Source organism: Penaeus chinensis, chromosome 3, assembly GCF_019202785.1.
Source record: "Penaeus chinensis breed Huanghai No. 1 chromosome 3, ASM1920278v2, whole genome shotgun sequence".
In the NCBI taxonomy this organism is placed as follows: Eukaryota; Metazoa; Arthropoda; class Malacostraca; order Decapoda; family Penaeidae; genus Penaeus; species Penaeus chinensis.
Window position 1 is genome coordinate 43753183 of NC_061821.1, and position 17005 is coordinate 43770187.

Consider the following 17005-nt stretch of genomic DNA (forward strand, 5'->3'; position numbering starts at 1 on the left):
TTATAAAAGAAAGGCAAATGTTTCAATATACAAATAAGCGGCAATGAATGCTAATATCAGAAATACTACAATAAAATAACACACCCTACAAACTCCTTTATAGGTTCCAGTATCAAATTATACAGAGGGGAACACTGGGAGAGATAATCAAAATTTTTTGTTCATAAATCACCGGATCACATTTTCAATGTGATTTTGAACATCACGTATTTGATTAAAGGCATTTAAGTACATGTACACATGCACCCCCACACACTGGCATGCACGCACACACACACACACACACACACACACACACACACACACACACACACACACACACACACACACACACACACACACACACACACACACATGCAAAATAATAACATAATAATAATAGTAATAATAACAACAACAACAATAACAAAAATAATAATAATAATGATAATGATAATGATAATAATAATAATAATAATAATAATAATAATAATAATAATAATAATAATAATAATAATAATAATAATAAAATAATAATAATAATATTATTAATAATAATAATGATAATAATAATAATAATAATAAAAAATAATAATAATAATAATTATTATTATTATTATAATATTAATAACAATAATAATGATAATGATAATAATAATAATAATAATAATAATAATAATAATAATAATAATAATAATAATAATAATAAAAATAAAAATAATAATAATAATGATAATAATAATAAAAAAAGCAGTAACACTGGGCTTGCATCATAAATGAGATAACTGACGACGAACAACTAAATTCTTCACGTCCTGTGGCAGAGATTCAAAAATGTAAAACAGAATTGTGGTACATAAAATAACAACATACACAAAAGCAGAACAAAACAAGATTTTTAAATTCCTAGAATACAATAAAATAGAAGAAGCCTCTCGTGCTCTCACTTGGGAATGCTTAGTGATCTTGAGGAAATTAACTTGAGTCTCTGCCTTATATATTCTATTCTATGCAGACATGACCTCCACTTCATTCGAAGTTGTGACTTCATAAATGTTTAGATAACTTCATAAAAATATATCAAATATATTACTCTCTCCTTCTACTTTGGCTTAATCACTGGTTCCGTAGTGAAAGTCTTTCTTTTATCACAGGATATTGAGCATGGTTACTACGAAATACAATTCTTGGTAACGACCCACTTTTGGTGATTCAACCTTTTGCTTCATCTTTTTCTGTATACTATCTGCCAAGCAATATCAGTCATCATAAATTGGAAATTTCATAAGGGTGTTTATGAACATTCTGTCTCTTTGACTTCTTCCTGGTGACAAGACACAACCTCTTGCTTCTCCTTACACTGTGGACTTCTATGCCTGTGCGTTTCCTTCTACGTGTGTTGATTGAGATTGTTGATGACGTCACGCCACAGGACCGAGACTGAAATTGTGTCACCAGCCTGCCATCAATTACATCACATCCATTGGTTTTGTCCTCTGAGCATTTCTTTTCCGCATAGATCTTCCCCTGGTCACAGCGGTCCTCATGCGGCTTCTTGATGTGGCATGCAATGTGGACCAGCTTGAGGTTGCCTTCTGCACCCTCGCCTTCCTTTTCGCACTTGTGCCGGAAGAGGAGGCTGTGGAAATAGGGCAAGTTGACGGACTCTGCTCTGGGCCCCTTCAGAGCCTTCTTCAGCGTGGGGAGGATGGCACGGGACTTCTCAATTCTGGAAGGTTTCAGTGCTTTTGTTAGTGAAGGATGAAACAAAAGGCAGAGAAGAAGAATAGAGAATTTTTCTGAACAGAAATATATTACATCTTCTTTCTTTTCTGTGTCAGATATTCAGGCAATTAATCAATGAACCAAAAGAAGAAGAAGAAATATTATATTTATACATAAACCATTTACTTCCCATTCTATTTCTGTTTCTTCCAGAGAAGAATTTATACTAAAATAATTTAAAGTCACTTCCCTACTACTTTATTTTTCTATTTCTCTCCTGTTTCTAAGTGCAACTTCCTTGTTGCAAGCTATCAGTCTCAAGATTGTACTTGTACTAATTATAAGTTGCAATTATATATAAAATGGTTTAATTTTCACAGCTTCAAAACACATTTTAAAAATCAACTTCTAGATGAATTGCACAATAGCTATTCCAAAACTGGTTTGATTCCACATATCACATGATTTTCTGCTCTGTGGCTGCCAATACACACTTTTGAAATAAAAGCTTTACAGCAAAGTCAAAGCAGCACACAATTTAAACTACAACTATTTATTATAAATAAAAAAAGAAAGCCCTCTATGCATCTGCAGTTAAAGTGAAAAATGGAAAAAAAGGAATTAAAATAAAAAACAAAAGAAGAAAAAGAAGAAAAGATACATTAAAAGAAGAAAGAAAAGAAAAAAAACAAAGTTGAATATTTATTTAACCCCTTGCCGACGGATACGACGGGTAGACACGTGCTTTGGCCACTGTTAGTACTTGTTTGATTGTTTATACACATAGATGGCTATACTTGTACTAAGTCACCAATGAGCCAGTTAGGAGTACTGCCCGTCTCGCCCGTTCACCCTTTTCTTTGATTTACGAAATATTTTACATTATCTTATTTTGCTGTTACTAATATTAAAAAACATTATAATAATTATAATGTTTATAATAAAAATAACACCATCGATATCCATAGCACTAGTAAAAAACACGTTTTTCCCGCCAATTCAAATCACGTATGGTCACAAGGTCTACTAATTGACTCCTTTGTGGCTAAGCACTAGCAGAGCCATCTATGAGCAGACATTTCACAAAAAATATAGAAAATGGGCACAGCATTTTCCCCATTTTTTGTTCATTTTCCCCGACGGCATTGGGTTAAGACTGAATAAAAAAGAATCAAGAAAGAACAACTAAAAAAGGAAAGAAGAAAAAAGAAAATGGAAAGGAAAGAAGAATTAACAAAAAAAGAAAAAAGACAAAGAAAAAGAAAGAGAAAAAATCTAATTGAAAAATGATGTAACTGATGCTAATACTTTTCCTCTTGCATATTAACCCAAAACCTAATGGCATGGCATGTACGCACATGCCATGTCCGTCAGGTTTGGGTTACATACATGCCATGCCCACTTTGAGTTTACTTTAATGCTTTTACACATAGATGGCATGGATGTCATAAGTCACCAGTGAGCCAACTATGAGTACTGCCTGTCTCACCTGTTTACCCTTTTCCTTGATTTTCAAAAACATTATCTTGTGTTGCTGTTACTGATGTCAATAACATTATAGTAATTATAATGTCTATAATAAAAATAACACCATTGATATTCATAGCATTTGTGAAAATAACATTTTTCCTGCAAATTCAAGGAAAGGGGAAATGAGGTAAGGTCACAAGGTCTACTAATTGACTCCTTTGTGGCTGAGCACTTGCAGAGCCATCTGTGTGCAGAAATATTTCACAAAAAAAAAATTAAATGAGCACAGCATTTTCCCGGCAGCATTGAGTTAAGAATCAATTTCTTAATTCTGTACAAGATATCTGATATAATACTGACAGACTACACTGAAAAACCTGGAGCTGTTCCTGTTCATATCGTACACATATACATACACATATGCAATATCTGATCCACAAATGTGCACACAAGATTAACTTTTAAGAGTTCATAAAGCATAAATGAATATACTCAGTCTTATCATGACAAAATCATGATGAGCAATGGAGTACTTTCTCTCATAAAAGGAATCCTTTTTTTTTGTTTTTTGAAGTTGGTGGTTAACATGAATACTTTTAAAGTAACATTTTACATTTTCAAGTTATCAAAAAATCAGGGCAGCGAATTGGTAATCATCTTCTAACACAACTTAAATATAATGGATAAGTTATTCTGAATATATGTCTAAATGGACAGCAGAAGGAATGACCACCTTTCTTAATGTAATTAGAATCTAGACACGTGAAAAACTAAAGGAATGTATAACAACTGAAACATGACTCACACATGATCAAGGTTCCATGTGGAGAAGACAATGCGAGCTTCTCTACATGCATAAGGGTTGATGAAATGTGATGAGAAACACCTTGGGGAATCATACTGTCCCTCGCACTCAAACAGGCCATCTGAGTTACACAGTCGAAGGCACTTGGAAGCCGAGCGGTCGAAGTATGCTGCATTGTGCCTGCAATAAATCAATATAACTTACTGAATGCTATCAACATTGATGTTTTTATTGCTGCTGACATTAAGATTATTATAATGTCACTAACAATACTAATTGCATTTAAAAATAAAAAAGAATCTTTCCAAAAATCAAGGAAAAGGGCAAAGAAGTGAGCTGGCAAGCACTACAGATTGACTCCTTGGTGATTCAGCAACTGTGGAGCCACTGAAGTGTAAAGACCATCAGTAACAAAAAGACACTGTGGACATGGCATGCATTCCCCCCATTCCAGGAACACTAATTTAAAACAAAGAATCCCTTGGAATTTTTCATCACAAAGAACCCAAACATTTACTCCACATAAAAAACAAACTTTTCTACAACCTATAAAGAAGCAAGAGCTGTTTTAGTTCCCCTGACACCTAACCTAATTCCATCTCTAAGAATCAGGGACATTACCCACAACTCTTGAGCTCTTGTCTAAAGAACTCTATGGCTTGTCTTGCTGGCCCACTGCTGCTTGGGCCATCGGCCAGGAGTTCTTTCTTGGCTTGCTCGAAGTAGCCGCGCATCCTCATCTCTGCACTGTTTCGCAGGACAGACTCCTTGGTCTTGAATTTAGTGTCTAGCCCTGAAGCAAAATAGATAGTAAATAGATAAAAGAAAACAAAAAAGAAAGAAAGAATGCAAGAAACAAATAACCGTTGCAGAATTCTTGGTTTATTAATCTCACAGAAGTGAAATTTAACTCCACTTTTTTGGGGGAGGGGTATTTACACAGACTAAACAGAATGAAGGCCTCAACTTATGTGTGTAACTGCCTTCCCTGACAATGAGGGTTGGTGGGGTTTGATGGACTAGTATTATCTACTCTGGGCAGTAACTAGAAACAAAGGGTTCAAGTCCTTGTCAGGAAGAGTAGCTCTCTATCTATATGCCTGTGAAACTGCATTTCTCTATCATACTTTAGTGTCACCTTTCTCTAGACTGCACTCACTAAATGAGCAAACACACATTTTTGATTCCATAACAACATTACCTTCACCCTATTGGCACAGATGTCAAGATGCATGCCATATCCACTGTACTATAAGTTCACTTATTGTCTTTACAGCCAGATGGCTCTACAAGTCCTTAGTCACCAAGGAGTTAGGTATTAGTCTTACCTATCTCACCTATTTTCCCCTTTCCTTGATTTCTGGAAAGTCTTTTTTGTATTATTTCAGTGTCTTAAATGTTACCAAGGTTTTAATAACCCTTTAATAATAATGACAGCAGCAAGAATAATAACAATATTGATGTCAAAAGTATTAGAAAGAAAAAGACAATTTCCCGCAATTTCAAGGAATGGGGAAATCAGGAGCAGTCACTGGGGCCTACTGATAGACTCCTTGCACATGTGGAGCCATCTATATATAACAAAATTCACAAACAATACAGGGGACAGTGCATAAATCAGTAGTTATTGGATTAGCAATATAAAAACCTAAATAAATTTTGTTTACAGCTTCTCTGCATAATATGAACTATCTCTTTCTCTTATATTTTTTTTTACTTTGTAACCAAATTGATGCCTTCACATGAAAAGAATTACTGGATATAATTTGAACTGTAAACAAAAAACAACAACTAATATAGCCCTCTTTAATTCTTATAATTTCTTACCTAAACCTTTGAAAAGACAACAGGAGACTTAACTTAAACATGTCATAGTAAATCAGAAAATTATTAGTTATTATTCTTATCAAAGTGAGTCCCCCTCAGCATCCATTACTTCTTCTCACTCTGTTTCACAAAACTTTAAAATAAGTCCTATGGTTACACATTTATGAACATACACACACATGCTTCACTTCATAGCAATGTGCAACTAAGTAGTACATTTTCACTAAAATATATTCAGCAAGTACACAATAATAATAATAATAATATCAATAATAATAATAATAATAATAACAACATTAATAATAACAATATTAGAACCAAAAAACATAATCATCATCATCATCATAATAATAATAATAACAATGACAATGACAATAACAATAATAATATCAAAACCAGTTATAATCACCATCAGCATAATGATAATAATGATAATTATGTTAAAAAATAATAACAATGATAATGATAATGATAGTGTAATGATCATAACTATCATGACAATAACAATAACAATAATAATAATAATGATAATAATAATAACAATGATAATGATAATGATAATAATAATGATAAGAATGATAATTATTAAAATAATAATAATAATAATAATAATAATAATAATAATAATAATAATAATAATAATAATAATAATAATAATAATAATAATAATAATAATTATAATAGTATATTAATTAAAATAATAATAATAATAATAATAATAATAATAATAATAATAATAACGATAATAATAATAACAACAATAATAATAACAATAATGATGATATTGATAGTAACAATAATAATAATAATGTTGATAATAATAATAATAATAATAATAATGATAATAATAATAATAATAATAATAATAATAATAATAATAATAATAATAATAATAATGATAATGATAATGATAATGATAATAATAATAATAATAATAATAATAATAATAATAATAATAAAAAAATAATAATGATGATAATAATAATAATAATAATAAGATGAAGAAGAAGAAGAAGAAAAAATAGTAGTAGTAGTATTAATAATGATAATAATCATAGTAATAATAATAATGATAATAATGATAATAATGATAATAATAATAATAATAATAATAATAATAATAATAATAATAATAATAATAATAATAATAATAATAATAATAACAACAACAACAATAAAAACAGCAACAGCAAGAACAATGAAAATACCACAATTAACAAAAACAATAAGACAAATAATAATAATTTTAATAATACAAAAAAAATTATAATAATAAAACAAATAACCATAAAAATAATAATAATCAATAATAATAACAATAACAATCATATTTATAATATTAACAACAACAGAATTGATATTAACAGTAGTATTAATACCAATAATAAAATAATAACAATTAAAAAATCTTAATATCAGCAATAATAAGAATAAAAAATACTACTTCTAACAATAATACTAATAATGATAATGATAAAAATAATAACAACAATAACAATAATGAAAATAATAATATTGATAATAATAACTAATAATAACTAATGATACTGTATGGAGGGAAACAGGCGCAGAGTGAGGACTAAAGTAAACAAAAAACAACAGAAACGCACACACCTTTAAACCACTCTTGGTCGCATTTTCTGTCACTCACAGACGCTGAGTCCTGCGACAAAACAGACAACAGACCCAGAATCTCAGCCCCCTTTGGGGACTGGCTCGACTCACGCAAGATGCCCATAATCCGGTCATAGACTTGTGGCTGGTTCTGGAGGCAATGGTGGAGGAAGGTGGCTAAAGCTTGGACCTCCTTTGGGGTCTCTTCCGAAGATGAAGCGACGTGAAGCTCGCTCCCTGAAGACACAAACTCAAAGTATTCCTCATCGATCTCTGTGTCATCAGAGAGGGTTACCTTCAATGTTTCATCATTCTGAAAGGATGTGGGAGCTTTAGGGTTCGAAGTATTTGCTGCCTTACTGCTATTGATATATCTATCAATGTATATGCATATGTGTATGTGTGTATGTATGTATATACATATATATATACATATATATACATGTATATACATATATATACATATATATACATACATATATATATATAAATAAATATATATATATATATATATATATATATATAGGTATATATATATATGTGTGTGTGAGTGTGAGTGTGAGTGTGAGTGTGAGTGTGAGTGTGAGTGTGAGTGTGAGTGTGAGTGTGAGTGTGAGTGTGTGTGTGTGTGTGTGTGTGTGTGTGTGTGTGTGTGTGTGTGTGTGTGTGTGTGTGTGTGTGTGTGTGTGTGTGTGTGTGTGTGTGTGTACAAGTATATATGTATATATAAGTATATACATATATATATATATATATATATATAAATATATGTATATATATGTATATACATATATGTATATATATGGTAATACATATACATATATATATAAATATATATATATATATATATATATATATATATATATATATATGTATATATATGTATATACATATATGTATATATATATGTATATACATATATGTATATATATATGTATATACATATGTATATATATGTATATACTTACATAGACACACACATACATATATTATGTCATACATATTAATATTAATACTATGTTTATGATTATGATTATCAGTATTTTTTTAATGATATGTATTTATGACAAAAGTCTGGTATTTGTTCAAAGTAGTCAACAGAAAATGATACTGAATCATGCCCATGTTACCCACAGAAAAAACTGTTATTGTAGCTTTTGGGATTAATCTAATAATCTATGAAAAATGTAATAAATGTGCGAAACACCTTACAATGAAACTGTTTCAGCTTTTCTTAATTCATTTTCATGTACCTATATTCTGAATAATTATGACAAGAGCAGTAACACCAAAACCCTCGACAACATTAAATCAAATGGGAGATAATAAAGAAAGCTAACAAAGAGGAAACAGGAGAAAGCAACAGAAGACATAAATTGACCTTCAGAGCAAACTTCGCTCGACTTTTCTCCATAAACTGCTGAAAGGAAGAAACCACGAGCCCGACTCTCTTCCCTTGGGGCCCAATGGCCACGAGATTCATCTTCTTCTTCTCCATCTCTCTTCCTCTTATTCTTCATTATATTTTCACGAGATCTATTCCCTCTCAACCTCTACTCCATCAATTGTGTCTATCAGCCTTTGTTCCTCATTTATTTATTACTTGACGATATTGTCTTCTTCTCCACACATCACTCGGTTTTTATCGCTTCTTTTCTCCTACTTCCTCCGATTATTCCGTTGTTATTTGGCCTTTTTCCCGAGATAAGGCGCCGCGGCTTCCTGCTTGGGGCTGGTTTGTTGACATGTCTCCGGCCTGAGTTGCTTCTGCTCCTTTTATCCAGCGATTATTTCCAAACAAAATGGATTGCGACTTTGTGTGAATTATAAATCATATGAATGGTTCTTTATTTGGCTTTGTGTTGATATAGAGTCAGTGCGATATTTGTACGTTATTTAGTAGGGATAAAAGGGAATGTCATTGGATAATGCTACTGTTTGAGACTGATGTCAATAACGAACTGAACTTAGCGGAAACTTAGCGGACTTTAATTAGCGGCTTTTTGATGAAGCTCGAAATCAATTGAAGATACAAAATAAAAATATTATTAGTTGATCTCAGTCATATAGATTATGCCGAAAAGATGACGATCGTTATTATTGCTGTGTATATATATATTTTTTTCTATTCTGTATACATACATACATACATTCATACATACATACATACATACGTACATACTTACATACATACATACATACATACATATATATATATATGTATATATATATATATATGCATGTATGTATATATGTTATATATATTTATGTTTTTTTTTTCTTTTCTTTTTTTTTAGACACATAGAACTACCAACTGTTTATAATAAATTACTTACTATGCTATTTTTCTATTATGCTATTTCTATGCCATACGTATATCTGTTCAATGCTGTTCACACATGTTACATCAGTAAGATACTTCACTATCTATGTAAATGCAAAATCATTCATCGTACCAGCCGGTTGCAAGGTATCATACGTACATATATCCAGGTAAGAGGTAAAAATGAAATAATATACAAATAAACGTAATGACATCACCAGTAACATGACGTCACTGTGGGTGAAGCGGAGATGGAAAGGGCCTTAGCCAACAGCTTGGGTGACGTCATTAGCCAACAGTTAGGGTGACGTCATTCGTCAACATTTAGGGTGACGTCATTAGTCAGGGGTGACTACTGTAGTTTCCATTTCTTTTCTTTTTTTGTTAGCGATGACATCCTAAACTTCCAGTCTGCGGGATCTTCTTCATCTTCACCGCCTGCACCGCTGGACGCAGCTGGCACAAACTATTATCTTCATTGTCAGTCTATTCTCGATCGCAATTCAGTTAATGGTATTTAAGGTAGTCATAGATTGTGGATTTGATATTGTTTTTGATCAGTGAAATAGAGTCTAAGCGGTGTTGATTGGGGGATATGCAGACATTTATATAGATATATATGTATCTCGATACATACGTGACATACCGCCATAAGCGAGGCACTCATCATCATCGAAGGGAAGGTTCCAAATGCACCGGCGTGGCTCTCCCTTTGGCTCTAGCCTGCGCCCGTCTCCTGTCAGGGAGAGGAGTCAGGGCTTGAAGTGATGGCTTGAAGTGACCCAAGATTCCTTCTTCTTTAGCCGCAGCTCCTGCTGTGAAACCCGCTGTCGCGCTGCCAGCAGCTTCACCATTTAAACCAGGGCTGGTCGTCCCCGGAACCCTCCATCAGCCCAGGGCCGCTCGGCGCTATGGCACAGAGGCGGAAAGGGTCATTCGTGCGCAGTTTGTAGGAGTTGGGCGGGACTATCTAACCCCACTCTGCCTGGATGCAGTTAACGTCATGCCCAGTATATACATATATATATACATATACATATATATATATATATATATATATATATAATTGTCTTTTGAAATAGTTCTCAACCTGTGTCCTTGCTAGACACTAGCGCGACTGCGCTTTGGTCAGCGCGGCGCAGCCCCGCCCCCCAGCGCCCTCTCACGAGCGCTCCGCATGTAATTAAAGATGCCCTCGTACTGGCGGCCGTCCAGGTAGGTCTTGCTCATTTCCAGCACCATTTGACCATAGCAGTGTAGTCCGAAAAATGAAAGTGCATGTCGTCGTATGTGACGAATTGAGAGAGCTGACGTGATTAAAACAAGTTGAAGCTTGAAAATGACGTCATTGGAGCATTCAGAGAGTTGAAAGTGACGTCATTAGACGAATTGAGAGAGCTGACGTTATTAAACCAAGTTGAAGCTTGAAAATGACGTCATTGGAGCATTCAGAGAGTTGAAAGTGACGTCAATAGACGAATTGAGAGAGCTGACGTGATTAAAACAAGTTGAAGCTTGAAAATGACGTCATTGGAGCATTCAGAGAGTTGAAATTGACGTCATTAGACGAATTGAGAGAGCTGGCGTGATTAAAACAAGTTGAAGCTTGAAAATGACATCATTGGAGCATTCAGAGAGTTGAAAGTGACGTCATTAGACGAATTGAGAGAGCTGGCGTGATTAAAACAAGTTGAAGCTTGAAAATGACGTCATTGGAGCATTCAGAGAGTTGAAAGTGACGTCATTAGACGAATTGAGAGAGCTGACGTGATTAAAACAAGTTGAAGCTTGAAAATGACGTCATTGGAGCATTCAGAGAGTTGAAAGTGACGTCATTAGACGAATTGAGAGAGCTGGCGTGATTAAAACAAGTTGAAGCTTGAAAATGACGTCATTGGAGCATTCAGAGAGTTGAAAGTGACGTCATTAGACGAATTGAGAGAGCTGACGTTACTAAAACAAGTTGAAGCTTGAAAATGACGTCATTGGAGCATTCAGAGAGTTGAAAGTGACGTCATTAAAACAAGTTGAAGCTTGAAAATGACGTCATTGGTGCATTCAGAGAGTTGAATATGACGTCAGCAAAGAGAGAGAGAGAGAGAGAGAGAGAGAGAGAGAGAGAGAGAGAGAGAGAGAGAGAGAATGTTTACACTCCAGACGTCAGGTGATTTTCTCAAGACATTCCATGGTGTTTTGTAACACTTATGCCGAAGTCGTCATATTTTTTGCTAAAACTATTACTATAATGGCTATCATCATTATCATTATTTTCATGATTTTTTTCTATATTTATCCCTCCTTCCCTCCCTCTCTCTCTCTCCCTCCCTCCCTCCCTCCCTCCCTCCCTCCCTCCCTCCCTCCCTCCCTCCCTCCCTCTCTCTCTCTCTCTCTCTCTCTCTCTCTCTCTCTCTCTCTTCCTCCCTCCCTCCCTCCCTCCCTCCCTCCCTCTCTGTCTCTCTCTCTCTCTCTATCTCTCTCTCTCTCTCTTTCTTTCTCTCTCTCTTTCTCTGTCTCTTTTCTCTCTCTCTCTCTCTCTCTCTCTCTCTCTCTCTCTCTCTCTCTCTCTCTCTCTCTCTCTCTCTCTCTCTCTCTCTCTCTCCCTCCCTCTTTCTCTCTTTCCCTTCCTCTTTCTCTCTCTCTCTGAGTCTAGCCGCCGTAGCGATCGGACGTGTTTTTGCCTAACAGCTCAGCAAACCATGCCGTCTCATGGTCCCGCAAAGTCAGAGGGCAACCTGACTACCCTCCCCGGGTCGAAGGGGGCCAGCCAGGGGGCTTCCCCGGTGCTTCCTCGGGCAGCTAGCTCGAGCTCTTTTCCCCAGAGTGAACGGGGACCCTTTGCCCAGGGTATCGTGCCCCCTCCCCAGGGTAACGGGGCCTCCGCCCAAAGCAACGGGCACCCCCTCGACAGCCGGGGTCAAGGCTGCCCCTCCGCCCAGGGTACAGGGCTATTTAACAACCCTGACATCCCTTTCAATGAAAACAGTGCATCCAGTGACGACACTGACAACAGTGATTACAACAAAAAAGCAGTGTATCAAACAGGCAACATAACAATAGTGCTGAACACCATCCTTTGCTTTATCGCAACAGAAAGAGCATGGACAAGGATGGTCTTGTGCGACCATATAAAGAAGTTGTACAGCCCTGGAGAAATTAATCAGGCTCACAACATCATTTTAGACATATCGGAATCTAGAAAGCCAAGGAACACGACACGTGATATTAAAAGGATGGCAATGGTCATCGTGCATACAATGATTGACGAGTGTCTGAACAATAATAAATTAGTGTTCGCAACGACAACAACAAACATTCCAACTACAGATTGGTCACCGCAAAGAAGATCCACCCCCTTTGTGAAATGTTTCCACAAACCAAGTCACCAAGGCACCCAGACTCACAACGAGCCAGCTATGGTCAACCAAGATACCATCGAAAACAAGATAGACTTGCTGATTGGAATGTTCTGTGACCAGCAGTCCACCATCAACAAATTGCTTGGCCAAGACGTGATGCCTACTCAGAAGCAGGAATGCGGAGAGGAAGCATTATTCGCAGCAGATTCACCCCCCTCCCTCCAAACCCCGTCCTCCCCCCCTCCCCTGCCCACGACCAGTCCTCCTACCAACCCTTCCCTTTCGCATTCCCTCCCCCAGTGAGAACGTCTCATACCTCCATCCTGCATGAACACTCACACAACCTTCGCCTCCATACAACCTCTACGCCTGTGCCCAACACCCCTGCGAGCACCCCCCCCCCCCCCCGCGATACCCCCTCCCCTCCCTCTCCACCCGCCCCTAGCCAGCCGACCCACGACCTTGCCGCCGAGCCAGCTCCCCCTCGCCCGGCACCACGCCCGGCACCACCAAGCGCTTCCCCAACAATGCTGAGGCATCGGTTCCTAAGATGAGAAGCGAGGCATTGACGCAAGTAACACCGAGGAGAAGCTTTATAAAGAACAGCAAGAGGAAGAACAAAGAAACAAATCTTCCACCCAACCGCCAGTGGGACGACGCAACACATCACTAAGTACCTGGAGTCCCTGCCCCCTCTACTACACCCCCCCACCACCACAGGGACCCACGGTCGTTGTCAACATCAAAGAACGACCGGAAGGGCAACAAACAAACGAGCAGGACATGGAAGGTTTCGTCACCGTCACCTCCAGAAAAAGGGAGAAGAAAAGCGCGCGAGGAGCGCCAAACATCCAAACCACTACAAGGTGCAGAACGACCCCAGGTAGTGTACTTATTCATTACTAGCTGTCACCCTGACACAGAGGAAGAAGACATAGAAGACTTCCTTACCAAAGAATTTGAAAATATTTCAAATGCAAAAGCATATAAAACAAACATGACACATCAATATTATTCTAGTTTCACAATAACTATCAGAGGCAAAGACATACACCCAGAACTCTTCACAGATTCAAATGTTTTCCCTAAAAATGTTAAAGTATTTTTGAACAAAAACAAGTACAAGAACGATCAGCTTGTTTGACGCAATCACACAATCAGCAAAACCGAAGGTCACATCATGCTATACAATCAAAATAGAACATATCAATGCACAATCTCTCCTCGGTCACTTTGAAGAAATTGAAATGATGATCACGGAGAGAAACATCGACATCCTTTGCATTAGTGAAACATGACTTCATGTAGAAATGTCAAGTAATTTCTTTAACATTCAAAATGTCAATGTTTATAGATGTGATGCAGGGCGAGGTGGAGGAGTATGCATATACATGAGGGACGCGTTTAAATCAAATGTAATTTCCACCACGGTTGTAAATGATACAGCTGTAGAGGACATTTTGGTAACGGTACAAAGTAGTATGTACCCCTCCTTCATTATTGGTACAGTCTATAGACACCCGCATGCTACAGCTGAATCATTTGACTACCTCGGAGATGTTTTTAGAGAAATGTCAATGAAAAGAAAACCTTTTTTCATCTTGGGTGACTTAAACGATGATCTAAACAAACCTAATGCAAAATTAGCCGGGATTATTAAGAAAAACAAATTAAATCAGCTTATTAATAAAAATACCAGGATCACAAAACACACCTCATCCATGTTAGACATCATTATATCAAACAGACCTGACCTCATTACGTATACTGACGTTATTCCTTGCCAAATTGCAGACCACGAACTTTTAACTATGACAGTAGATATAAAGAGACCCAAGCGACAACCAGTCATAACACTTCCCGTGACCTGACAAATTACGACCCCCAATCACTTTGTCAAAATATTAGTACCAGACAGTCGACCCTCTTAGAGATTCTTACAACAGATGATGTTAACAAACAAGTAGACATTCTCTCAAACGTACTAAAAAGCAGCATTGATGCCACTGCTCCACTTAAGACCAAAACTGTGCGACGTCCCCCCGCCCCATGGATAAATGAGGACATCAAAAGAGCTATAAATGACCGAAACAACACTCACAATATTCTCAAATCAAACAGAACTGATATCGCCCTTCATTCTGAGTATATACAAAAAAAGAAGAATGTTAAAACGTTAATCCAATCAGCAAAAACAATTTATTTTCAAAATAAGTTCAATGACTGTAAACACGACGCCAAACAAACATGGAAAACAATTAAAACGTTAGCAACAAACAAAAAACACCACACAGACACGTCCCTAGATTCCTTGAGTAGTATAGAACATCTAAACGACTATTTCGCAAATATCGGTAGACTCACCTACGAACAGACAGCTGCTTCCTTGGCCCCACAAACCAGGACAAGGCTCTCAACAAAAGTTTTCAGACCACAGCCAATAGGAGTGGAAACAACAATTTAACAATAAAACACTTACGTGAAACAAATCATGTAGGTGTGGATAACATTGCTTTTCGATTCATCAAAGAAAGCTTCCCCGCAATAGCCTTCTATCTGTCATTATAAACACATTCATAGTCACCGGCACTTACCCATCACTGTGGAAAAATGGCATCATAACACCCATTTTCAAATCAGGAGATGCAGAACAACTGAACAATTATCGTCCTATCACTCTACTCCCAGTGATATCTAAAGTGCTAGAAAAAATTGTTGCAAATCAACGATCAAAATTCTTAGAATCCAATCACCTTATTTCCGAAACGCAGTCAGTCAAAATTCGTAACAATATGTCAACTAAAAAAACAGTCTCTTTCGGTGTCCCACAAGGCTCCATATTAGGCCCGATCCTCTTCACTATATTCATAAACGATCTATCAAACATTGCCAACAACTGTCTCCTTGTCCAATATGCTGATGACTCTCAGTTTCTTCACACTGCCCCGGTAAGCAATTTATATGAATTGATAAAAAAAAAAAAAAAAAATACGCAACAGACTCTTACAGAAGCAAAGATGTATTTTGACAACAACGGCCTCAGACTAAATCCCGATAAAACCCAAAGCATCTTTATAGGCAGTCGGCAAAACAGCCAAAATCCCCATAGACACAATCATAGAATTTGAAGGCCATCATATCAAACCAAGCATTACCGTGAAAAATCTAGAAGTACACATAGACAGATACATGTACAGATACATGTACAGATACATGACTTTCGAAACACACATAGACAACATTCACAAAAAATGATGGGCACACTGATATACCTAAATCCCATCAAAAACAAAATCCCGCTCTGACGATAATTATTGTTGTACAAACACTTGCACTAAGTATTATAAACTACTGCTCCAACATCTGGGGCTCAACCAACAAAACTCAAATAGAAAAAGCACAAAAGCTACAAAACTTTGCTGCAAGAGTGGCAATAGGCAACATAAATAAACATGACCACATAACCCCCCACTTGAAAAAAAATAAAATGGTTAAAAGTTCCTCAAAAATGTAAATTTGATACATGTATACTCATTCACAAATTCATTAAGGGCGATTATCCTCATTGGTTAATGCCTCTACAAACAATTGGTAACAAAACAGGCTTCCAAACCAGGCAGATTAAATCTCTGCACGTCAAAAGATCCTACACGGAAACAGGGTCAAGGCAAATGCAAATCCGAGGACCCGAGATCTGGAACAATCTACCGAAAAACATTAGAAACATCTCCAACCTTGTTACTTTCAAAAATAAAGTAAAGAAGTATCTCTTAAATTGTCAATGACATAAGGCATTTACATACAACGCCAAACCATGTAACTCAATTTCGAATGATGTGACCATCATGTTTTATTTAATTTTATTTTATATCTCCCCCACCAATGTATTTACTATTGTTTCTATTT

At 36.1% G+C, this 17005-nt stretch overlaps 1 protein-coding gene across 3 annotated transcripts; it reads right to left on the reverse strand.

Moving 5' to 3' along the window:
- Positions 1–698: 698 nt before the first annotated feature.
- On the reverse strand, positions 699–10677 carry LOC125044500 (DNA fragmentation factor subunit beta-like). 3 transcript variants are annotated; one of them, XM_047641201.1, is made up of 5 exons: positions 10381–10677; positions 7421–7733; positions 4601–4772; positions 3980–4159; positions 699–1708 (listed from the first exon to the last, which is right to left on the reverse strand). In XM_047641201.1, exons 1-5 carry the CDS (start codon positions 10414–10416, stop codon positions 1246–1248), a joined length of 1164 nt encoding a protein of 387 aa, XP_047497157.1. In that variant the 5' UTR covers positions 10417–10677; the 3' UTR covers positions 699–1245. The 3 variants fall into 3 exon arrangements, with proteins under 3 accessions (XP_047497157.1, XP_047497164.1, XP_047497150.1); XM_047641208.1 differs by having other exon boundaries at positions 10390–10675; XM_047641194.1 differs by lacking the exon at positions 10381–10677 and adding an exon at positions 8802–9307.
- Positions 10678–17005: the final 6328 nt, after the last annotated feature.

Coding starts and splice junctions, on each gene's coding strand:
- LOC125044500 (XM_047641194.1), bottom strand. CDS start 8,918: ATGGAGAAGAAGAAGATGAATCTCGTGGCCATTGGGCCCCAAGGGAAG. Junction 7,734..8,801: donor GAGCGAAGTTTGCTCTGAAG/GTCAATTTATGT, acceptor ACATCCTTTCAG/AATGATGAAACATTGAAGGT. Junction 4,160..4,600: donor CAAGAGCTCAAGAGTTGTGG/GTAATGTCCCTG, acceptor GATTTATTGCAG/GCACAATGCAGCATACTTCG.